General features: G+C 50.7%; 1 protein-coding gene across 2 annotated transcripts in view; it reads left to right on the top strand.

Moving 5' to 3' along the window:
• The window catches only part of Col26a1 (collagen type XXVI alpha 1 chain), a 128,057-nt gene that overhangs the window by 84,958 nt on the left and 18,326 nt on the right, over positions 1–24,773 (top strand). For both annotated transcript variants that reach the window (XM_038346560.1, XM_038346559.1), the window contains exon 4: positions 21,038–21,099. In XM_038346560.1, coding sequence (XP_038202488.1) covers positions 21,038–21,099 — 62 coding nt within the window. The remainder of the gene's footprint in view (positions 1–21,037; positions 21,100–24,773) is intronic.

Genomic DNA, 24,773 nt, shown 5'->3' with positions numbered 1-24,773 from the left:
TTGACCAGGGGCCCCTTGTCTCTTCCTCCCTTCTCACCGAGGGGTCGGGAGTACAGAGGCGCCCTCCTGTGCCCAGACTTCTCAGTGGTTTCTGCGAATCCAAAGTCAGGTCCCTGTGCTTGTGAGGCAAGTGAACAGAAGCCACACTCGTGAGCTGTTTCCTACCCTGGAGGCTATGGCTCCTGAGTCATCCATCTGTCCGTCCTTCTCCCGTCCTATCAGGCTGGAGAAAAATCACGGGTCCCACGGGAGGTCGAAGTCTCTAGATGAAAACGCGTTCACCCACAGTCTTTCAGACAGATACCTCGGCCCTCAGTGACCTGATCCTTACAGCTCTGCCTCTAACTTCCTTCCTGCCGATTCCGGCTGCTAGCAGCCCCCCGGCCTCGGTCGCAGGCATATTGCGAGCACATGTTCTTATGCACACAGGCCTGTTCACAGTACGCCGGCACCGAAAACCACATGAAAATGAATCCGAGGAGAGGGAGGCACTCTCTAGCCTGATTTATTTTATTTTCGCTCAGACCTGGAAAGAAACGCGTCTTGGCTGCTAATCAAAGAGGTGGTGGGAGACTCTAAGCAGAAACCAAGTCACTCTTGCCTGTCTCTTGGGACAGTGGCTCCAGTGTGAAGCAGCTGAGAGAGCGGCTCCCCCAGACCGTGGTTGGTCTATCAGCTGGGATTTTCGGTGTCAGCCTGGGGTCTCTGTCCAAGCTATGCAACACTGGATCCCTTTCCTCTGCTGTCCCAGTCCGTGCCCCTCACAGCAGAAGGAGTTCCTGGGGAGGCAGGGGCTGGTAAGGATGGTGATGGGACTCCATTTACTTCTGGAAGTGCAAGCCCCTTTTCAGTCAGAAGACACTAGGGCTCCATGGAGAGACTGTATTAAAGGACAGGGGCTGGTGAGACAGCTCAGTGGGTAGTAGCGCTTGCTCGCAGCCTGAGGACCTGGGTTAGGATCCCACATAGCAGGTCAGGCATTGTCCCGTGCATGCCTTTAACTCTAGCACCGTGGAGGATCACTGGGGCTTGCAGGACGCTCGCCTGGCTGTAAAGCAACACAAGTGTCAGGGTTCAGGGGTGGACTCTGACTCAAATAATTCAGAAAGAAGTAATAAAGGAGGACCCACAACACTCTCCTCGGGTCTCTGTGTGCATGCACGTGTGCACATACACCGCACCCACATAGTAGGTGCTCCCCTCTAATCTCCCCCACAATCAGGAATGGCCGTGTGTGCTTATAATTCCAGCACTGGGGAGGCAGAGACAGGCAGACCCCCTGGACTCACTGGCCAGAAAGCAGTCCAGTGCAGTATGAGACCCTGTTTCCAAAAGCAAGGTGAACAGTGTGTGTGTGTGTGTGTGTGTGTGTGTGTGTGTGTGTGGTGTATGTGTGTATGTGTGTGCATATGCAAAATAAGGTCTTGGGCCAGAAAATGGACAGCAATCTGGAGTCCCACTGTAGCAGGATGGGAAGGCATTCTGTCTGAGTCTGGATTTGTGCTGTGGAACTTGCACCAGACTTTTGAGAAGTCTCAGACAGCTAGCAGCCACCATGAGCAAAGATTCAGATCTCTGCATCCTGACCTCCTCTGAGCATCCTTCTTGGGTGTCCAGCCTCCTTCTTGTGCGTTCCGTAGTCCCTTCATCCCCCACATTTGAGAAGCTACTCCCTAGCACATCCTGGGTTTCATCCTTAGCACCACGTAAAACTAGGCATGTTGGCACAGGTGTACAATCCCAGAGCGTGGGAGGATCAGGAGTTCAAGGTCATCCTCAGATACTAGTGAGTTCAAAGCCAGCCTGGGCTATGTGAGACCCTGTCCCAACAAAACAAAACCAACAAGTTACTCCACCCTGTTCCCTAGAACCGTTTCTAATTCTTGCTTGGTGACCCGCACCTCTCAACCTAACCCATTGGCTACTGAATCTGAAATCTCAAAGCCCTGGTTCCTTTTCTCAGTTGCTAGCCTATTGTTGTGCTGTCGGTGGGGCCTTTCTAAGTCCCTCAGCCATAACAGCGTCCTCCCGTCAAGAGTGAGCTGTCTAAAACGGAAAGCCAGCCATCCGCTCTTCCACTGGAGACCCTGCAGTGGAGGTCCACTCCGTTTGGCTACAAGCCAAACAGCAACTATGTTAGGGCACAGATGTCTTTGTGCAACGCAAAAAAAGACAGCCCCCCCCCCCCCCCCCCCGCAGAGGTGCAAGGCTGCCATCTGCTGGAGAGCTGTGGTAATGACCACAGACATCCATGATACCTGGTGGGGACTGTACAGGCCCAGTTGGCCGAATCGGTAGCCTGGGACCTGTTCACATCTTCTCTTCCAATGACCCGGAGTTGTTGCAGGTTCACCACAGGCGTAAGCACACGGCAGATAAGCACGTGCAATACTTTAGAGACAGAATCCCAGCGTCAGAGATGGGGCTGCGATCCAGCTGATAGAGAACTTGCCTGTCACTCAGGAGAACCTGGGTTCTGCCCAGCACCGCATAACCTGGATCTGAGGGTGCGCACCCCAGTGGCAGAAAGATCAAAGATCAAAGCGATCCATGAGCACGTGGGGGCCGGCTCGAGGGCAGTTTGTACTAACTGTAAGACACTGTCTAACAAAACAGCAAAACAAACCAAAAAACAAACCCCAGTTCCACCATGCTGCATTCCTTTGTGAACAATTTCCTCCGCAATAAAATGGGAATACTGGTAATACCTTCTTATAGGGCCGTGGTGAAGTTCCTCTGCGTGAATACTTGTGAAGTGTTTAAAATAGGCCTCAAGAGTCTGGGGTATAGCTCAGTGGGAGCTCACTTAACTAGTAGATGCTAGTAGATGCTTGGCCAGCCCTAGGTTCCATTCACTGCATTGTGATTTATATATATTTGTGTGTATGTGTTTTAAATATACTAATATATGGATACATATTATATTTATTAATATTAACACAATTCATGTGGTAATTATTAGATTTTGTATTGATGTGATATGTATAGAGACAGAAACAGAAGATGTATATATAGTAGATAGATACATAGATAATAAACATGATAGTTAGATCTATATATTGAAAATAGATGATAGATTTCTGGCCTCCATATGTGTGTGCGAGCACACACACGCACACGCACACAATGCGTATGTGCACATATGCATGTAGGCACTACACGAATACATGTACCGTGCACACATACACACATAAAATACTGACATGAACTGACCACCACAAGACATTGGTGTCTTCTCTCACTGAGTTAGTGAAAGTCTTTCTCAGAAAAACAAACAACAACAATAAAAACCCTCCAAAACAAAAAACATCAATAACAACTTCATATGTAGGCCCATTTTTCACAGCTCAGGACACTTTGGGGGGGGGGTTAAGTTGCTTGGGGCTCCTCAGCCAGGTAATGGGTTCTAAAATCTGGGTTCCTGCCTAGTATGACTGATTGCAAAGGTTGGCTTGGCCCATGCCCTGGACACCTTCCGGGGGAGGCACAGGGAAGCATGCTGGTCTCTGAGGGTTCCTGGGGTGGCGATGTAAGGGAAACGAGCGGGCGAGCGGGCAGGCAGAGCTTGGAGTCAAAGGGAAGGAAAGGAGAGTAAAGCAGGCACGGTAGGAAGGGACATGCCTGTCGTTTTTGTCGTTGTAGCAAGACTGTCCCTAGAGGACTGTGGGGTTGTACACACAGAGTTCGGTGCTCTGGTTTCATTTGTTGCGATGAGACACTCTGACCAAGAGGGACTTAGGGAAGGAAAGGGTTTGTTTGGGCCCATAGGGTCCCAGTCCATCATTGAAGGAAGTCAAGGCAGGTGTTCAGGCAGGAGCTAGAGGCTGAAGCCACGGAGGACCGCTGCTTGCTGGCTCGCTCCCAGGCTCATTCTTAGATATTATTAGCGTGGTGAAGCTGTCTGCAGAGGTTAGGGACTCCCTCTCCTGGTACCGTTCTTATAAAGTCCAGGACCACTTGCCTAGGGATGGAGCGGCCCACAGTGAGCTGGTCCCTCTTCCGTCAATCAGCAATCAAGACGATCGATCACCCGCAGACACGTACACGCAGTCAGTCCGATCTGTGGCAAGTCCGCAATTGAGATGGCCTTGCCAGGTGCTGTCACGTTGACAGATGAAGCTAAGCCTGGGCGCAGCTCCAGCTCTGCCATTGGCTTCAGCAGGGTAACGGGAGAGTCCCTAGCCTCTCCAGACAGCTTCATCACGCTAATAATATCTGCCTGGGGAATGAAGATTTTTGTCAATTGACTCCAAAGACAAGCTGTCCTCCTGGAGGGGTCCCGGTGAAACATCTGTGGACAGAAATTCTCTAGGAAGCTTGCTGATTGTCTCTTTGACAGGAAATGTAAGCCTGGAGCCGAGTGATGAAACCTCAAACGAGAAAGGGCGCTCTTTTTGAACAAAAATGGATGCCTTGAACCCGGAAGTTGCCTGATTTTAAACCAGAAACAGCGTGTTGAAAGTCAGAAACAGTATCATTTAAACCAGAAACACTGTTGCGTCCCATCAAGCCCTAGTCCTTCTGCAAGGTGCTCTTTCTCTGTCGCCTCTGATGCAGAACTCACACATAGCAAAACGCCTAAGACATTCAGTTTGGATGGTTCTGTTTTCCTGCTTAGCTAAAGGAAAAAGCTGGTTGTATTTCACAGGGATTGTGGGGTAAAGGTGTTGGTTGAGGAGCCTAAAATAAAAGGATGGTCAGCCTGGCAGTGGTGGCGCACGCCTTTAATCCCAGCACTCAGGAGGCAGAGGCAGGTGGATCTCTGTGAGTTCGAGGCCAGCCTGGTCTACAAGAGCTAGTTCCAGGACAGGCACCAAAGCTACAGAGAAACCCTGTCTCGAAAAATCAAAAAAAAAAAAAAAAAAAAAAAAAAAAAAAGAAGGATGGTCCAACCTGAGGAAGGAACATTTCGGGTTTTCAAGCTCAATTGATAAAGTGTAGGCAGACATTCTCCAATCTCAACTCCAAGTATTTGAAACATCATTCATCTAAGGGACTTGGTTTTTAGAACTGAGGTTAGAGTCACACAGTGCAAAACTAATCACTTTGAAGTGACTCAGATGTGTTTAGTTAAAAATAAACAAAAATACAAAAAACAACCCCCCACTATATTGTTTAATTGCTACCTGTGTCTTGTCCTAAATTGTTTTTATTTTAAATTTGATTTGTGTGTGTGTGTGTGTGTGTGTGTGTGTGTGTAAAGGTCAAAGGACAATTTACAAGAGTCAGTGGCATAGCATTTTGGGGATTTTGATATGTCTGTTAGAGAGAGATCTATACAGAAATGTCTTTTTAACATTTTTAAATTGAACTTTTGGGCCTGGTGGTTTGGGATGACTCGGTGGTTTACAGTGCTTGCTGCTCTTTCAGAGGACCTGAGTTCAGACCCTAGCAACTATGTCAGGTGGCTCAAACCACCTTTAATTCTAGCTCCAAGGGACCCAATGCCCTCTTCTGGCCTTGACAGACACTACACATGCGCGCGCGCGCGCGCACACACACACATCTTTTCTTTTAAATTGAGTTGCTTTGTTTTTGTTGAGCTATAAGGCAGACTCTGAATATTAAGGTCTCAGACATGTGGCTAATTTGTCCTCTTATCCTATAGCTTGCCTTTCCACTTTCCTTGTGATGTCTTGAGGTGTAGAGGTGTACAAGAACCCCTGTTTTACTCCTAGTGTCACTGAGTCTCCTCTTTATGTTTCGTCCATACAAGATTTCTTTCTGCAAAGCTCTGATTGACCTAGTACTCTGTGTGTGGCTTGGACTGCTCTGAAACTTGTGGCAATCCTCCTGCCTCAGCCCCTTGAATATTACAGGGATGGACCACCATGCACAACTAACAAAAGTGAGCTCCGTGTTCAGTGAGAGACCCTGTCTCAAAAATCAACCAGAGGGATTGGAGAGGGGACTGAGCAGCTGAGAGTGCACTGCACGCGTAGAGGACCCAGGCTATTGAGAGTGTGCACTGCTCATGTAGAGGACCCAGGCTTTCGAGAGTGTGCACTGCGTGTGTAGAGGACCCAGGCTGTTGAGAGTGTGCACTGCGTGTGTAGAGGACCCAGGCTTTCGAGAGTGTGCACTGCGTGTGTAGAGGACCCAGGCTGTTGAGAGTGTGCACTGCGTGTGTAGAGGACCCAGGGTGGGTTCCCAGCACCATGTCAGGAGCCCACCGCACACCTGTGTACTCCAGCTCCAGGGTTTTGAAGCTCTAGCTTCCGTGGGCATCTGTGCTCATGTGCATATACTCAAATTAAATGAATCTTTAAAAAAATTAAGGTGGGGAGTGACTGAGGAAGACACCGGGAGTTGATTTCTGGCCTCAACATACATTCCCACACAAATAAAATTACAAAAGGAGAGGTTTAATTAAATTGACAAGGTCATAGTCTTAGACTTCAGGGGTCATGTACTCCATTTCTCTGAAAATTCGGCAAAATCTTCTACATTCTTTACTAAAACACACCCCATACAGAGAATCTGCTTCCTAGAGGGTTCTGTGCTCTCTCACTAAATCTAGATCTTGGGTCTTCCAGAAAAGATGGCAGGATGAAGAGAAAGCCCGATTCCTCGTTGGGTCTCACTTTTTGTGGGATTGGTATTTCTCATGTTCTGTTCTCTCTTCTCCACGTCTTTCTTTGTTTCTCTTGTTTGGATTTTATGAACACAAGGACTCATGTAGCCCATCTGACCTAAACTCACTATGACCTGAAGGATGCGCCTGACCCCCCCGCCTCCTGAGCGCTGGGATTATAGGTGTGCACCATCTATGGGGTTGCTTTTCAAAGTCAGTTAAAGTGTCAACATGCTAAATCCTAGAATCACCTGAGACAGGAATCTCATTTGAGGGATTGTCCAAACCAAACTGTCTTGTTGGCCTGTTTGTAGGGGATCGTCTTGATTGTTTATTGATGTAGGAAGACCCAGCCCCTGTGGGCAGCACCATTCCCTAGGCCTTGATCTAAAGAAAGCTCTCTGAACAGCAGCATGGAGCATTCGTTTCTTTCTACTCTTGACTGTGAACACACACACACACATACACACACACACACACACACGACCTGCTTCAATTTCCTGCCTTGACTCCCATGCTAGAATGAGATATAACCTGGAAGTATAAGCCAAATAATCTCCCTTTCTCTCCTAAACTGTCTTTGGGCCCGCTGGACTTTGGAAATAGATACACTTAGCTCAAATGGAGCAGCAGTTCATTCAAGACCCAGACACGGGCCGCTGAGACGGTTCAGCAAGCACAGGCACTTGCCGTGCCAGCATGGTGGACTGAGTTTGATCCCTAGGACACAGGGAAAAGCGGAAGGAGAGAAATGACGCTCCGTGCTCTCTCTCCTCCACACCTGTGTCTGGCACACACGCAATAATAATTTAAAAATTTAAGACTCGCTCCCCTGTGCGTCCTTAAGAGGAGAAGAATCAGGACCATTTGAAATAAAAGCTCAGCTCGCTTCCTCTCAACCAGAAGCGTCTTCTGGAGCCAGCATCTCTTGTTCTGTCTGGAACATGAGACTCAACCAAGGCCTGGTTGAGGGAATGCATTGATCCGGGGACCATTGGTCTCCTTTGGCTGTGAGGGAAGAAAGGCATCCGCTGTTCCTTCTCCTAGGCAGAGCTCATGCCTGCTCTGCAGCTGGGGCTGAGTCACCCAAATTCTTTTATGATCCATTTTCTGGCCCTCACCCCTATTTTCTTTGGACATCTTAAGTATATCCTAAATTTCTCCTGCCTAATTTTAGTCTCTGGGAACTGAAGCCAAATGATGCCAGACTGGATTGTCGTGGTCATTGGTCTTTCTGAGACGGGCTGTGTCACCGGTTCCCTGCAGCCGTCTGTCCCACAGGGTGAGGTGTGGGGCTGAGAGATGCACTGTGATCATCACCGACAATAGCCCTAGAGCTGAGAGTGCCGGGGAGCTCGCTGCTCCATGGGAAATGCCTGAGTCCTCCAGTGTCACCCTGCGCACAGCCCTGGGAAAGTCCACCAAAGGCAGGACCCGGTCTCCACTCAGCAGGACTGTGTGCTAGACACCTACTGCAGGACGGTGGAGACGGCTCAGTGGCGGAAGTGCTTGCTTTGCGAGCTTGAGGATCTGAGTTCAAATCCTCCAGAACCCATGCAGGGGGTGGGGGGAGAGCTGAACATGGTGGTGCCTGCTTGTAATCCCAGGACTGGGTAAGACGAGACAAGAGGATCCTTAGGGTTCCCTAGCCAGCCAGCCCAGCTGAATCAGCAGGTCAGAGGCCAGTGAGGGATGCTGTCTCTAAAAACAAGATGGCGGTGAAGTGCCTCAGTGAAAACAGGCGCCTGCGGGCAAGGCTGATGCCAGGAGCCTCATGGTGGAAGGATAGAGCCACACATGTGCCACAGTGTGTGTGTGTGTGTGTGTGTGTGTGTGTGTGTGTGTGTGCGCCCACCCCAACTTGGGTGCCAGCTCACAAAAGCTGCATTCTTGGCGCTCTCAGAACAACTTGCAGGCAGCTCCATGCACCAGGCTCTCCTACCTCAGCAGGACCTGCTGTTTCTCTGACCTTGGGAAGGGCCTTAGAGAGTTCGTCGAGATTCAGGGACTTCCAGAGGCTTATGAGTCATTTATTTCCTTGGAGCCTCCCTCAGGGGTGGAGTGCTCCAGCTTGGAGCCCATAACCACACAACAGGGGCCTGCACCTGTAATTCCAGAACTGGAGAGGAAACTAACTGGCTGGCTAGCCTGGCCTGCATGGTGCAGTTCCAGGCTAAGGAGAGACCCTGCCTCAAACAGAAGATGGGCGGCATCTGAAGATTGACACCTAGGATGACCTCCACAGTGCACCTCCCCACACAGACACACACACACACACACAAAAACACACACACATGCATGAATGCACGCACGCACGTGCACACACACACACACAAAACCAAGAGATCAAGAAATTAAAAAAACATTTAAAAAAGCCAATCAGGGCTTTTTATTTTTTATTATAGGGACATGTCTATAATCCTATGGTGGAGATGGAGGCAGGAAAATCAGGAGTTCAAGGTCAGACCCAAACTCATAGTGAGTTCAAGGTCACCCTGGACCACATAAGATTCTGTCTCAAAACAAAACAAACACCTATGAGCCAATATGAGGGGAACTAGAACAATCCAATGGAGAAACGGTTGAAGAACACGAAGGGACACAGGGGAGGGAAGAGAAAAGGCTCACACACTGCTAGAAGATAACCAGTCTCTCTGGCAGCGCAGAAAAGAGAGATTCAGGGGCCGGAGAGATGGCTCAGTGGTTAAGAGCACTGGCTGCTCTTCAAGAGGACCCGCGTTTGACTCCCAGCACCAATGGCAGGTGGCTCCCTCCTGCCTGTAACTCCAGCTCCAGATCTGACTTGCTCTTCCAGCCTCTGTGGACACCTGGACTCATGGGCACATACACAAGCAGACACATGCACATAGTTAAAAACAAATCACTGCGCTCTGTTTGGTTGTGGGTTCTTCGTTGTCCTCCTCCTCCTCCTCCTCCTCCTCCTCCTCCTCCTCCTCCTCCTCCTCCTCCTCTTCCTCCTCCTCCTCCTCCTCCTCCTCTTCCTCCTCCTCCTCTTCCTTCTTTTGAGGCAGGATTTTACTGTGTAGCCCTGCCTGGCTTCAAAATTATGACACTGCCTCCTTCCCCTCCCCAGGGGTGAGATTACAGGCCAGTAAGAAGAAAATACAAATTCAACCACAGGAGATGTTGCCTCACACTCACCGGATTGGCAGAGATGTTGAATCCCAAGGCAGCTGCCTTGCTGAGCTCCAGGACATGATGAGGGAGGGCAGGGTACACGGTGCTGGTAGTTCCCACAGCTCGGGCTCAGCTGGACTTCTTAGGACTCAGCCAGCGCTGACCTAGCGGGCAGGGGGAAGCGGGGCAACAGCCAGGATGGCGCTGCTGTTTGAGTTGTTGTGTGTGTATGTGGGCACGTGCGTGCGTGCGTGCGTGTGTGTGTAACCCATCCAATGTCACAGCCTGACTGAAACCTAGGCAGTTATGGCTGCCTGATCCAGGCTCGGGCCTCAGTGGTGGTTTTCGGGATTAGATGCGTTCACACTAAACATGGGGCATGAGTATAGGTTTGGCACTTGAGACATCGTCCAATGAGGTTCCTTCACTCTAACCTGTATCCTCTCTGCCTAGGCTGCCCCTGGGCCCTCTCTCTCCTCTCTCCTCTCCTCTCTCGTGACACGAGCCAGGGCGTAGGACCGCCAGTCGTCTTTATCAAAGATCTTTATCTCCGTCTTTAATCCCTGTGCCTGCAACACGAGCTCTTCAGGAAATGGAGAACAGCTGTTGGGAGCGGGGGGGGGGGGGGGGGGGGTAGGGGGGGAACGACGAGGGGGATGAAATGGGAACGGTGCAGCTGGGCAGGGAGGCACTTCCTGTGCACGGGAGGAAGTTCCAGCGGGAAGCCCCAGGATGCACTGGATCAGCCAGCCTCAGAGAAGCAAGCTACCCTTTGGGTCAGCTGAGGGTCTCCTGGGAGGGGAGGGGAAGAGCAGATCTGACTGGAAAACCTGTGAGCAAGGCAGTGAGCCCTGTCCCTACTCTTGCTCAGCTGTGTACATAATAGGTGTCCGCAGTGTGTTTTGCACGCTAACCTCCTCTTACTTGTGTTTATAGTTAGAAATGTTTATTATTATCATTATTATTAATTATTTATTTAATGAGAATTGAACCTAGGACCTACTACATAACTAAGAAAGTATTTTGCTGATGAGAGACGCCCCCCAGCCCCTCACTGGGGGATTCTAGGCAGGGGCTCTACCATGAGCCACAGCCCAGCCCCTCACTGGGGGATTCTAGGCAGGGGCTCTACCTCTGAGCCACACCCCCAGCCCCTCACAGGCCATACTTCTGCATTAGCCTCCCAGGTATCTGAGATTGATGCCTGCACCATCATGCTGGGAATGATTTGGGAATCAATCTTTTTTCCTTGCCTCTGTCTCTCTTGCTTGATCCCTCTCACTCTGTGTGAGTGCACACATGTGACAACCTCAGGAAAGGATCCTTCCCCTCCACCTTGTTTGAGACAGGTCCTTTGCTGACTGTGGTCTGTAAATGCCACGCTAGCTGGCCTGAGAGGTTTTGTGGGTTCTCCTGTCTCTAATCTCACCATATGAGAGCCAGGATCACAGATGTCTGCTACCACATCCAGATGTATGTGGGTTCTGGGGATGCAAACTTAAGTCCTCATGCTTGTGGGCCAAGCTCTTTAGCCACTGGGCCGTTTCTCTAAGCCAAGAAGTCAGAGTTATTTGTAGCTTGGGCTACCATGAGCAAGATGGCTGAACTCATTCGCACGCACGCGTCTTGGCGAATGCATATATTCATTTTGTTTGGCATGTTAGTCAAGTTATCTTACAGTTAGACTTGCTAGAAACGGGAAGGATGTTCTTTAACAGAGGTTGCACCATGGGCTGGTAGGATGGCTCAATGGGTAAGGGTGTTGGCTACCAGGCCTCATGACCTGATATCAATCCCCAGACACCCTGAGTAGAAGGAGAGAGATGGCGCCTGTCCTCTGCCCTCTGACATCGATGCTATGGCATGCACACACATAGCCACCAGCAAATAATAAGTATACAAAGTAATAAGTTAATTCAAAAATGACTGCACACTGCCATGAAGTGTGAGCATCCCACCTGCTCCATTCATAATACAGATGCAGTTTGTTTGTAATTTTTTCCTATAGTATTATTTTTTCCCATTTAAAAAAAACAATGCAATTGAGCCAGGCAGTGGCGGTCCATGCTTTTAATCCCAGCACTTGGTACGCAGAGACAGGTGGATTTCTGTGAGCTCGAGGCCAGCCTGGTCTATGGAACTAGGTCCAGGACAGCCAAGGCTAAACAGAGAAACCCTGTCTCCAAAAACCAAAACAAACAAACAAATAAATAAAGTAACTGTGTCCTTGGGCTGGTGTGTAACTGATAGGGGGGATGCATACAGAGCCTACAGAGGGCTATGAGTTTAAATGCTGACAACCAAAAATAACATTTTTCAAATTATATCATATACAGGAAAAAGGCAGTTCTTCAAGGCTGCAAATTTTTGGTTTGTGTGTTTCTCAAGATGGGGTTTCTCTTTGTAGTCCTGGCTATCCTAGAACTTGCTCAGTAGACCATGCTGGCCTCAAACTCAGAGATCTGCCTGCTTCTGCCTCCTGAGAGCTGGGATTAAAGTCATGTGCCACCACCACCCGGCTAAGGCTTTGAACTTTTATAAAATAGAAGTGGGGGCTGAAGATGTAGCCCAGTTGGTAAAGGACCTACCTAGCATACTTGAAGCCCTGGGTATCATCCCCAGCATTGCATAAACCACACCGGGTGGCACACACCTGTGACCCCAGCACCAGGAGGATTTGGAGTAAAAAGTCATCCTGGGCTCTGTGATTCAAAACCAAGTTGAACTTCCCATTTTTGCATATTCATGTTTTGTTTTCTTCTCTCTAGCTTCCCCTCTTCTTTGGGTGATGTTCGTCCTTCACCATCTTTCTGAGAGGAGGGATGTGGAGTATAAATGTGTGTCTGAAACCAAGGCCTTCATTCTAGTCTCAGTTGTGCTGGGTATAGAATCCTAGCCAGAAAACCGTCTTTCTCAAGAGTACTGCTGGCTTCCACCTTCTACTTCCATCTGTTTGTTGCTGTTCGGGGTTGCAACACCAATCTGATTTCTGACATTTCCCTTAGGCCTCATTTGATCTTTGGAAACCGTGTTTTCCTTACCTCTGAGACTCTGAAATTTTACATTATGCCTATGCCTTTTTAAAGATTTGCCTTCATTTCTTTCTCTGTCGTGTGTGTGTGTGTGTGTGTGTGTGTGTGTGTGTGTGTGTGTGTGCAGGTGTCCATGAAGACCCCCTGGAGCTGGACTATAGGGTTGTGCACCATCTGATATGGTTGCAGGATACAGAACTTCGGTCTTATGGAAAAGCAGCTATTTCCCTAAATTACTAAACCATTTCCAGCCCCTGATATGTTTTTTAAAGTTATATTTATGGGAGGATGCATGCATGTGGAGGTCAGAGGACAACTTGCAGGAACTGGTTCTGTTCTTCTACCCTGTGGGTTCCAGGGATTGAGCGTTCCAGGCTTGGCCACTAGAGTATTACCTGCTGAGCCGTCTCACCAGCCCTCCATTTACAAATCCGCAAAAACATTTCCAGCTTAGGTAAACTTTTCCGATAACTTCTTGGCAACTTCCTTTCCCTCCCTTTGTCTGGTTCCTTTTCCTTTATCCGCGGACTGCCTATTAGTCTTCGAATTTCCTTTTTTTTCTTGTCAATTTTTACACTCTTTTTTCCCTACCAATCTTGTAAAAAAAAAAAAAAAGCCTAAATCTGTAATCCTTTACTGACTTTTCTATCTGCTTTTTTAAAAAAAATTATTTCCAAATGTGCATTTTTGTCTCTTTGCTGTAATTTAAAAAAAAAACCACCCTGACAAAATCAAGAGTTGTTGTTGTTTTTGTTGTTTGTTTTTCTGGCTCACAGTTGAAGGTACAACCATCATGGGAGAGAAGTCATTAAAGCAGGGACTTGAAAAAGCTGTTCCTGCACCCAGCTGTCGGGAAACAGCCAGGAATCCTCCAGAGCTCAGTTAATTGTCTCCTGCCCAGGTCACAATCTCACCCACGGTAAACTGTGGGTCTTTCTACATTAATTAACTTCACCATGGTAACCCCCTGCAGACATATGCAGATGCCTGTCTCCCAGGTGCTTGTAGGATCTGCCAAGTCCATCAGAAGCACTGCCCACCACCAGGGCCTGATGTGGGAGGGTCTTCTGTTTGCGTTGATTTCATTGGTTGATAAAGAAACTGCCTGGCCCATTTGATTGGCCAGCCCTTAGGTGGGCGGAGTAGACAGAACAGAATGCTGGGAAGTTAGTCAGACCGCCGTGCCTCTCCTCAGGGAGACAGTCGCCATGAAGCCAGCCACCAGGTCAGACGTGCTGAATCTTTCCTGGTAAGACACCACTTTGTGGTGCTACACAGATTATTAGAAATGGGTTAATCAAGATGTGAGAATTAGACAATAAGAGGCTGGAACTAATGGGCCAGGCAGTGCTTAAAAGAATACAATTTGTGTGTTGTTATTTCGGGGCATAAGCTAGCCAGGCAGCTGGGAGCAGGGCGGGAATGCAGCGCCCACCTCGCTCCACACTACAAGGGCCTAATTCTGCCTTCTGCCTATTGTACTGGAGACACTGAGCCCACACTAAGCTGCCTTTCTCCTGGGGCCACTGTGCTACACCCCACTCTGGCCTGGCAGCATCTTCCCCTGTGGCCTTGCATCTATTGTCTCCCAACAGGGCCTAGGAGTCTTGGCTGGGAACAAGGGTCTCCCCAATCTAAGAATCTCCTGGAAGTAGTCCTTGGCTGTGCTGGCTTACTGGTAACAGCACCCTGGCAGTGCCCACTGGCATCTATTCTGGGGACTCTAACAGAGGGAGCTGACTTCAGGGGAACAAGATTGCTGTTCCCTCAAATTCCCATGACAAAGCCTCCCAATGAGATTCTGCTGTCTCTTTAAGCTCCCTGAAGTAGCCAGCTCCTACCTTATCAACAAAGCCTTTCTCAGAGCCCACCCTCTGAAGTCCAGCCTCACACAGGAGGTGAGGCCTGAGTTCTGAGAGTGGATCCACCAGCAGCAGCAATGCTGGACAAACACAAGTAGCAGAAGGACCCATCGGCCACTCTCTCGGTGTGCGCAGGCAGAGGCTATGTCAGCGAGAAGCTAAAGACAGAGAAGGACCTCAGGATCATGACCAAGGCCCTGGGGCTGATCCAATGTTGATCCCTTTTACGGAAGGGGGAGCTGATGTCATCCTTCAGTGAGCAAGAGAGGGGTCAAGCCTACGCTCTCAATATGTAGCCCAGGGTGGCCCAAAGCCCACTGTAGCCCAAGCTAACTTCAGATTTTCAGTAATCCTTCTGTCCTGGAATTATAGGTGTGTGCCAACATGCCTGGTACTTCTCTCTCTCTCTCTCTCTCTCTCTCTCTCTCTCTCTCTCTCTCTCTCTCTCTCTCTCTTTGTGTGTGTGTGTGTGTGTGTGTGTAGACTAGAGGACAACTCAGTTCTCCCACTTTTATTTGGGTTCTGGGGATTGAACTTGGAACACCTTTACCCAGTGAGCCACCTTGTTAGTCCTGGCTGGCCTGGCTTGGGAACGCATAGTCCTCCTGCCTCCACCTCTCCATCTCCTACTGGTACGAACCGCCGCAATTGCCACCTTGTGTTTTTTTTTTTTGTTTGTTTGTTTGTTTTGTTTTTTCCAGACAGGGTTTCTCTGTGTCTCTAACTGTCCTGGAACTCGCTTTGTAGACCTGGCTGGTCTTGAACTCACAGAGATCCCCTTGCCTCTTTCTTCCAAGTGCTAGTATTAAAGGTGTGCGCCATCACCGCCCCACTGCCGCCTTAGTTTTTGAGACAAGGTTTCTCACTGGCCCGGAACTTAGTAAGTTTGATAGGCTAGGTGACCAGTTGGCCCCAGAGGCCCACAGGTGGGCACCACCTACATGCCTGTCTTTTTTATGTGGCCTCTGGGGATTGAACTCAAGCCCTCTTGCTTGTAAGGCAGGTGCATTGCTGAGAGCATCACCCCAGACACCTGGGGGTTTATAACTCACAGGGATCAACAGATCCTCCCCCCACCCCGGTCCATGTTCTAGATGCCCGGAATGTCCTTGGTCCCAGCTTCTCCTCCTGGCCTAAGTGTTTTGTGACAGTAATCAGGATGGGCTCAAACCTTCAGAGTCCCCCAAATTAAAGCCTGCATCTTACAGAGAGGGCCACTGAGGCCCAGAGCAAGGCAGATAAATCCTTGACTGGGTCCCAGAGCCAGGGGACAGAACCAGCCCCCCCACCTATGCTGCTTAATAATTAGAACAAGTTAAACAAACAGGCTTTAACTGCCTGTTGGTGACATATTCCAGGGGAGCCATAAACCAACCAGATGTGGAAGGCCTGCTCAGGCTGGTGGCATGGGGTGTCCGAGCTGGCTAGGTCTCTTAAGACACCCCTCTGAGGCTGGAGCATGGGACATGCCTCACCCACCCTGTCTTCCAAGGGCCAAGGCACTCCACACCTGCCAAAGCAGCCGGAGCCAGAGCAGACTGGGTTGGGCCCAACACATTTCTAGAAACAGGTCCCTGCAGACCTAAGGCTCCTCCCTCAGCTGCCCTTGCCCCCTGTGAAGGGTCTTATTTGTTGCTCTGGACCCTGGAAACAGCCCTTAGAAGCCTTTAGAGGCCTCAGGAATGGGCGGTTCACCCAGAGCCCTGGAAGGGCCAAGGTACTAACTTACCATGACCCAGGTCCACTGTGGCCTTTTGGCTCTTTGTGGTGGCCCCCTGGGGTAGGGTGGGGACTTCCCAATCTGGGCAGGGGGTGCCAAGGCTCAAAGTGAAAATCACTTTCACAACAACGGCCAAGTAGGGTGTGGTGGTGTGTGCTGTTAGTCCCAGCACTTAGGAGGCGGAGGTAGGAGAATCAGGAGTTCTTAGTCCTCCTTGGCTACACAATGAATTCAAGGCCAGCCTGGACTACGTAAAACCCGTCTCAGAAAAGAAAAAAAAGTAGATGATGGGTAGAGGATGAGATGGGGGGTGGGGGACGTCGGTGAGGGATAGATGAGGGTGCATGGGAAATGAACAAAAAGACGAGTAAAGAGCGCTGTCCCGCACAAGACGTGGCCTGGAATGACAGCCGGATGGTCTGCGCTCCTTTTGATTCTTGCCCACCCTGCTATGGTTTTCCTTTAAATGGCCCAGGAATCCTGGGCTGTGAGAGAGGAAAGAGACACCAGGAATCCTCCAGGGCCCCCGATCTTGATGCAGACCGGGTTTACCAACACATACCCCACACCCCCGCCACGCACTCACGCACGCACGCACACGCGCATGCGCGCCCCAAGAGTCAGCTCTCTTGGGACCCAGTGTTTCACCTGTGGCCTCTCTAAACTCCAGTGTCCATGGCCCTTTCCTTTTTGGCTGGTCCCATCCCAGTGAAGACCTGTCCCTGTCTGCTCCAGCCTTAGCTGGGCCCAATGGCTGTGACCTGGCTCTCACTGGTTTGCAAAGATGAGCTAGAACGCCTGACTGCACTCCGTCTCACAAGATGTCACTGGCGGCGGGCGTTTGCCGAGGTAGCCCCGGCCTTTTCGCTCTGCTGTACGTCTGCTGTATTTTTCTCTTTACCTCCGGTTCCCACTCTAGGAAACATGTGCATTTAATCTGCCAAGTTAAACCAGAAGACCACTTCCCGCTTGCTTTTCCTTTCTAAAGTCCTGCCGGTTTCTGCCTCGGATACTGTATACATCCTCATTCCTCTGCTTGTGTTAATATTCCGTGTTTATCGCTCCATCTTTAATCTGTTTTATGTATCGGGGCGACAGGATTTTATGGAGAGGGGGAAAGAGTCCTTGTTCCTAAAACCTGTTTATAAACCACTGATGCGGAACAGCCCGGGGTAGGAGGGAGGAATTGGGGTGTGTGTGTGTGTGTGTGTGTGTGTGTGTGTGTGTGTGTGCGTGCGTGTGTGTGCGCGCGCGCGCGCGTGCAGGGAGAGTTCCATGCAAGCTGTGCGATTCCTTCTACTAAGTCAAGTAGAGCTGGGAGCAGGAGGTGTGCTGGGCGCCATTATTCTTGCTAAGTAATTGTCAGCTTGAGCCTGGGGATGGAAGTGGAGGACCAGGTGGAGGACAAAGCCCCACTCACCTGTTCTCATAATCCTGCTGTAGCAGACACTTAGAGCTGGGCCAGGTGCCTCATGCCTGTCATCCCTGAGGCAAAGAAATGGAAAATTGTAGATCAGGCTGGACTACAGAATAAGTTCAGGACTAGCCTGAGCAAGTTAGTGAGATTTTTGTTTCAAAATACAGAGTAAAAAGAGAGCTGGGGATGGGGCTTAGTGGTAGAGCATTTGCCTAGAGCCCTCCCCGACCCTGCAATAAGGAGCCAGGAATGTAGTTCCATTGTAGAGCACTTGCTCTACCCCCAGTGTGGGGCTCAGGTGTGGCTCCGTGGGAGAGCACCTGCCTAGAATCCCCCAGTGAGGGGCTGAGGTGTGGCTCAGTGGGAGAATAGTTCAATACTCAGTATCTCAAAAACAAAACAAAACAACTGGACACTTCAAGCTTCTTGTGCTGAAAAGCACAGCCTCCTCACCTGGGCCTGTAAGGTAACTGAGAAGAAGCAGGCTGGAAGCCTGGTGTCTCTGCCTTCACTCTGCAGTCATCCTTTACCTGGGTCAGCTGCTACTCCTGCTCATGGGTCTATTAATCTCTCAGGGGCATCCATCTAAAACTTGGTGATGCCTGATCTAGCTTATCACCCTCACAGTGAAGTGAATGGTGAGACTAGAGTCACAGAGACACCTACTGTCAGCGTCTCCACCCTCCTGTTCCAGAACCCGCAGAGGATCCCGTCGTTGTGGACCTGTAGTTGTGTGGCTGGAGAGGTGGCTCAGTGGTTAGCACTCGCCATCATTGCAAAAGACAGAGTCCAGTTCCAAGAACTCATGCAACTCCTGTAACTCCAGTTCCAGGAGATAGTACGCCCTCTTCTGGCCAATGTTGGCATCTGCACTCATGCGCACACACATACATACATACATACACACACACACAGTCATACACACAGACACAAAAATGAAAGTAAAATAAATCTTAAAAAAAAAATAAACCTACAGTCGCCTTGAATTCCAGAAAGCGCAGATCAAAGCCCCTGCTGGAGTCTACACGCTCAGTTAGCCATAAAGAGGAGGGTTCTGAAGTAGCTTGCTTCTGAGAACTGACCTGTCCTCTCAAGCAACACGGCTTCCTTGGACCCCTTCGCAGAACCAGACCAAGACAGTGACCACCCAGACCCCACCTTGATCAGAACTGTGTAATTATACATGGCTCTCCCTCCCTGCCCTGACCCTTCCTCTTAGACCAAGAGTTTACGTCAGGGCCAGAGATGGACTTAGGGGCATGTGACCCCTTTATCTGCTCCCTTCCTGGTGTGCCCTGGCCAAGTCCCCTCTCGGCTTTTACTTATCACTCGCTGTCTCTTTGCATTTGATTTTACTCTCCTAATTTTGTTTCATTGTTTCGGGGCATGCATATGTGTGTGACACATGTACACATGCGTGTGCGGGTTCACGCACATGCGCACATGCTTGCAGAGGCCTGTGGAAGACATCAACTGTTCTGATCTGTCGTTCTTCACTTTCCTTTCTTGAGACCAAGTCCCCCACTGAACCTGGAGTTTGCTGTTTTCCTGCCTGGGCTGGCAGCCAGCAAGCCCCAGCCATCCTCCTGTCTGTGCTCCCCACAAGAGTTCCGGGGACTTGAACTCAGATTCTCATGCTTGTACACTGAGCCTCTTCCCCAGCTTTTACTTTTTTTTTGAGATAGAGGCTTCTGTACCCCCAGGTTGGCCTTGAACTTTCGACCTTCCTTCCTCCGCCTCTGGAGGGCTGGGATTATAAGTGTGCGCTATACCCATTTTATTTTCTCTTTGAGCGGGGCACAAGGCCAGTGCCTAGCTTAGCCTGTGCACACTCAGAGAGCTAGTGCTTTTGTCCTAACACTTGTTGCCCCAGGACTTACCACACCCCTCCTGAAGGGTAGCAACCTCTCAGCAGCCTGTGTCCAAGTCCCTGGCACCCACGTGGGCACCGCTATCCAGTCAGCCGGCAATGCCCCCCATGTCTCTGGGCATCTGTTTCTCCAGAAGGAGGTTCCTTCCTACAAATCTAGGCTTTGAACTGGGCAAAGAACAGAGAGCGACTGAGAGACAAATCTTGAGGTCTAAAGCAATCAAAGCTCTCTGGAGCGGCTTTGACCTCTGTTTCCACATTAAAGAGTTTTGGTCTGGGGAGATTGATGTAAACAGATAATTAAAGTCCAGAAGAGGGGAGGGCCTAGGGGAGCTTCATTACTGGTGTGTGTGTGTGTGTGTGTGTGTGTGTGTGTGTGTGTGTGTGTGGGAGAGAGAGATTGTGTGTGTGTGAGAGAGAGAGAGAGAGTGTGTGTGAGAGAGCTGTGTGTAAGACAGGGGTGTATGTGTGAGTGTGTTGTATGTCTAAGAGAGGGGTATGTATATAAGAGAGAAAGGTGTGTATATGTATGTAAGAGTGTGGGGTGTGTGTGTATGTGTGTGTGTGTGTGTGTGAGAGAGAGAGAGAGAGAGAGAGAGAGAGAGAGAGAGAGAGAAGAGAGAGAGAGTAGCCGTGTAGCCCAGTCTAGCCTGGAAGCTATTCTGGAGCCCAGGCTAGCCTGGAATTCTTGCTGACCCTCCTGTCCAGCCTCACACATACTGGAATCATAGGTATTAGCCACTATGCACAGACCCCAAGAATTTACAGGGCTTTTGTTGTTTGTTTTTAGATAGGTCTTATGTATCACAGGCTGGCCTTGAACTGGATATACAGTGGGGGTGCCTGGATTTTGCAGTGCTGGGGGTGGAAGACAGGGCTTCGTGCATGCTGGCTGGGCAAATGCCCTCCCTCCCTCCTTCCCAGCGGAGCCCTCAGAAGGAGCCTTACAGCCTGCAAACCCAACTTTCACCTTCTTGAAAGCTCTCCTTCCAATGATGCCCACAGCCTTCTGAAGACTGCCAGACCTGTCTCCCACACCCTCTGGGGTGAGGACAGGCTCATAGCCACCCCTCCCCCCAGCCCCCAGATGAGCTGGCTGGATATAGTTTTGCTCCTGTCTGGGTCTCTGCATGTGTTAACCACACTGCAGCCTTTAGCCCTCCCATTAGATGCCACCGTCTCCAGCATGTCCTGCTTGACTGTCCTCCACCCAGGCTGACCCAAGCACAGACGGGTGCGAGGAGGGGATAGGCCTCAAGGACAAAGCCCTGATGGATGGGGAGGATTTTCCAGACAATATCTTAGACATGTCTTATCCAGTTGTCACCAGAGGCTCTCCTTGTAGATGGGACTTCCCTTTCCCGGGGATGGGAGGGGGGTCCTATACTGTACCTCACTTTGGCTTCTTTCTTTTTTCTTTCCAGAGTGTATGAACTGTACCCGGCTTAGCGATATGAGTGAGCGCCTGACCACGCTGGAGGCCAAGGTCGGATGGTCTGGGGGGCCTGGGGAGCCACAGCGAGTGGGGAGGGAGGGACATGAGACACATCCCGGATGGAGCTAGAAAATGCCCCTCTCCCAGGAGCCCGGCTAGCCTGGGCAGACTGGTCTCAGGCACTGAGAACTTCTGAGGCCCAGTGGCTCTGGGTGGCCTTCAGTAGGGCAGCCTCCTAAGATAGGAAGAGATTAAGGTCTCAGGGAGTGGCTGTCCCCAGTTCCCACTGCTCCACCCAGCTAAGAGGACCTGCTCCGGACTGGGCATAGGAGAAGGTACTGGGAAAGACATGGGGGAGGGGCTGTCAGCCCAAGGGGCAAGTCCTCAATGGATGCTCCAGGGACCTAAGGACTTGTGGCTCGAGCCCCCCCACCCCATGCCAGGAGAGGGCAAAGGGTGCAGGGAACCCTGTGCATAGGACATGTGTGTTCACTGTCTGGGTACCTGCACAGGCCTTGAGGCTCCATATTGTGGTCCCACTAGGGAGTGTGTTGGGTGACAAGCCTTCCTGGGTTGACACGACACACTCACCCTAGATATGGAGCCCAGAACAACTACCACCAAAGTCCAACTTGATTAGCCGGTGAGTTTTATTGGGGTTACTCATAGGAATATAGGCAAAGGGTTACTATAGGAACAGAAATAGCTCAAAGACAACTGTATCACCAAAGCCCAGCGTGGTGACACAGCTCACAAAGCAGGAAGCCTGGAGTTCACTGCACAGCCTGCAGGCAGCTCACATTGGCAATAGGAGTCTACTTTACGGTTCCTCTTGGGGGCGCTGTGGAGCAATGCTGAGATATCACAAGCCCAGCAGCCTCTCTTGTTCCACACTGGGTGAAGTTTCTTCAGAGTCAGTCCCCCTCTCCCGTGACGACCCTGCTTTCATCCTGAATCACAGCGCCTCGCTAGCCAGAAAGCAGCGGGCAAAATCAAAGGTGTCTACAACAGGCCCCTTAGAGGGCCGTGCTCTGTTCCCACCACACCCAGAGGGCTGGTTGGTGAGCAGGAGGGGTGGTGTGTGTGTGAGTGCGCGCATGTGTCCTGCTGGGGTCACAGAGCCTTTTGAAGGCATAGGAACTTCTGTAGTGGCTTGGCTGTCTAGACAGAGCCAGCAGGGTTACGTGGGACTAACCTGAGCTCCAGAGAGAGAGAGAGAGAGAGAGAGAGAGAGAGAGAGAGAGAGAGAGGGAGGGAGGGAGGGAGGGAGGGAGGGAGGGAGGGAGGGAGGGAGGGAGGGAGGGAGGGAGGGGGAGGGGGAGGAAAGAGGAAGAAGAGGAGGAGGAGGAGCAGTGAGCCAGTGAGTAAGGGAGCTTGCTGCCCAGCCCCATGGCCTGAGTTCAGTTCCCAGCTTCCACATGGTGAAGGGGAAGAACCAACTCTTTCAAGCTTTCTGCTGACCACAGGTGCACTACCACACACCTTGTGCAAACACACACACACTTGTGTAATAAAAAAAAAGTTCAGGGACAGGCTGTGGGGGATATTATGCAGAACCTAGAATATTCAAGGCCCCTATACATGCACAGCCTTCTGTGCTCAAACCCCTATGTGATCAGGCAGGGTCTCCCAGCCCAGGCCCAGGGCATTGTGGGGAATGAGAGGCCCTCTGTCCCCCCGTCCCCCCCCCCCCAGAGTCAGGATTTCTTGGGGGCTTTGGGGTGGAAGGTTTCCCCAGCCAGAACCAGGTCCACCTTGGAAAGGGTGTGTAGGATGCTGGGAACAAGGCTGGGACAAACTTCTGCCCCTGAGGTTTTAGAGCAGGGAAGGAGAGTCGTCCTGATGGGCACTTTCCAAAGCCGTGGTAGGGTTTGGCACAGAGGAAAAGCTGACGATTTGGCCTGGCTCTGGTTCAGCATTCTGGGTGTTAAAAGTCACAGCTTTTGGGGGCCAACTGTCTTCCCTTGCACCTGGCCCTCATGCATGCTCTCTGGCTGGGAGCCATTCCCCCCCCCCCCGCCCCCGTCTCCTCACTCCTGACAACCCCTGCCACAAAGGGTCTCAACAGTGTAAGCAGCCGCCGCTAAAGGCTTGCCCTCCGTCCTTCAGGCTGGCAGAGAGACCTCAGGGTATCGTGAAATAGCCAGCTTCAACATGGGGTGGAGCATCCAGAAGCTTGGGGCATGGGATCCAGGGAGGTAGCTTGAATCTGGGGAGCATGGGGCCCATCCTGGAGCAGAGCCCAGCTCCTCGGCCCAGGTTGCTTTCAACAGACCCCTGAGTGCTTAGGTAGGGGCCGAGGACACTGTTCCTTGCTAGTGTCATTCCCCAGGTGCCTGTTCAGCGTGCATGTGCCCCCTGGCCTGGGGTTCAATCCCTGGCACAACAAAAGCAAAAATAAATAAATAAATAAATAAACCAGCAAACAAACAAAAACAGGCCTAGCCGGGCGGTGGTGGCGCACGCCTTTAATCCCAGCACTCGGGAGGCAGAGGCAGGCGGATCTCTGTGAGTTCGAGACCAGCCTGGTCTACAAGAGCTAGTTCCAGGACAGGCTCTAAAGCTGCAGAGAAACCCTGTCTCGGGAAAAAAAAAAAAAAAAAAAAAACCAGGCCTAATGAGGTAGCCTGCCTAAGAGCCGCAACACAGAAGCCTAGAGTCTGAGGCTTCTGTTTCCTCAGAATATGCTTCTGTGTGGTGCGTCAAGTTATAAGAGACAGACCCAGCCAACAGGAGTGAGCCAACGGATGCCCTACGTATGTCTGTTCAGACAGAAGTCCAGGAATTGGAAGTCTTGGGATTTGTTCAGTGCCTGTCATTGACCCCCTGTGCCTCCTCAATGAATCCCGCTCTGCAAGACGCCTCATGTTATAAAGTGGCTGCTGCAGCTCAAGCTCTCCCATCATCACCCTGTTTCAGTAATGTAGACAAAGCAAAGGTTAGACAGAGCGCACCAACAGAATCATTGTGTCCCACGGGCCAGCTCTGGGCAGTGGAATCCCCCAGGGGTCACCAGCCAGGAAGATGAACACCAGACCAGGGAGCAAGAGACCAACACCATTGACAGTTAATTGTGCTTCTGTCTCTGGACCACACATGCAGACACAACACAATGGGAAGTTCAAGAGCAAGGTATGAAGGGAAAGTTGATGGACAGGCAGCATTAGGGTAGGCTTCCTCTCATCCTGGGCAAGGATGGAAGACAAGAGGCCAGCAGGGGCCTGGCTTCTCTTCCACATTCTGTCCTCTTTTTCCAGTTCCCACTTCACAACCCCTAAGGATTGAGGGGGACCCCAAAAAGTGAAACTCACACAAATCCCAGCATTCAGGTCTCTGCTGGAGGAAGGTGGGGACCTAACTGTCATGACATCATCAGCCACTGTCTCAGAAGATGTATAATCTGGTTTTCCTCTCTCTCTCTCTCTCTCTCTCTCTCTCTCTCTCTCTCTCCCTCCCTCCCTCCCTCCCTCCCTCCCTCCTTCTCTCTCTTTTTCTTTCTTTTCTTCCCCCCCTCTCTTTCTTCCTTCTTTCCTTCCTGCTGTTTCTTTTCCTTGTTGCACTGGGTGTGAGCATGGTCACGCATATGCTCGTGAGTACAGGCACAAGTGCCACGTGCGTGTGTGTGTGTGTGTGTGTGTGTGTGTGTGTGTGTGCAAGCAGAGCACGCTTGCAGAAGTCGCTCCTTTCCTTTTACCATGTGGATCTTGGGGATGAAGTTCGGGCTG

This window comes from Arvicola amphibius, chromosome 10 (assembly GCF_903992535.2).
Source record: "Arvicola amphibius chromosome 10, mArvAmp1.2, whole genome shotgun sequence".
Lineage (NCBI taxonomy): Eukaryota > Metazoa > Chordata > Mammalia > Rodentia > Cricetidae > Arvicola > Arvicola amphibius.
Note: the sequence above shows the minus strand (reverse complement) of the source record. Positions and strands in the feature narration are given on the sequence as shown.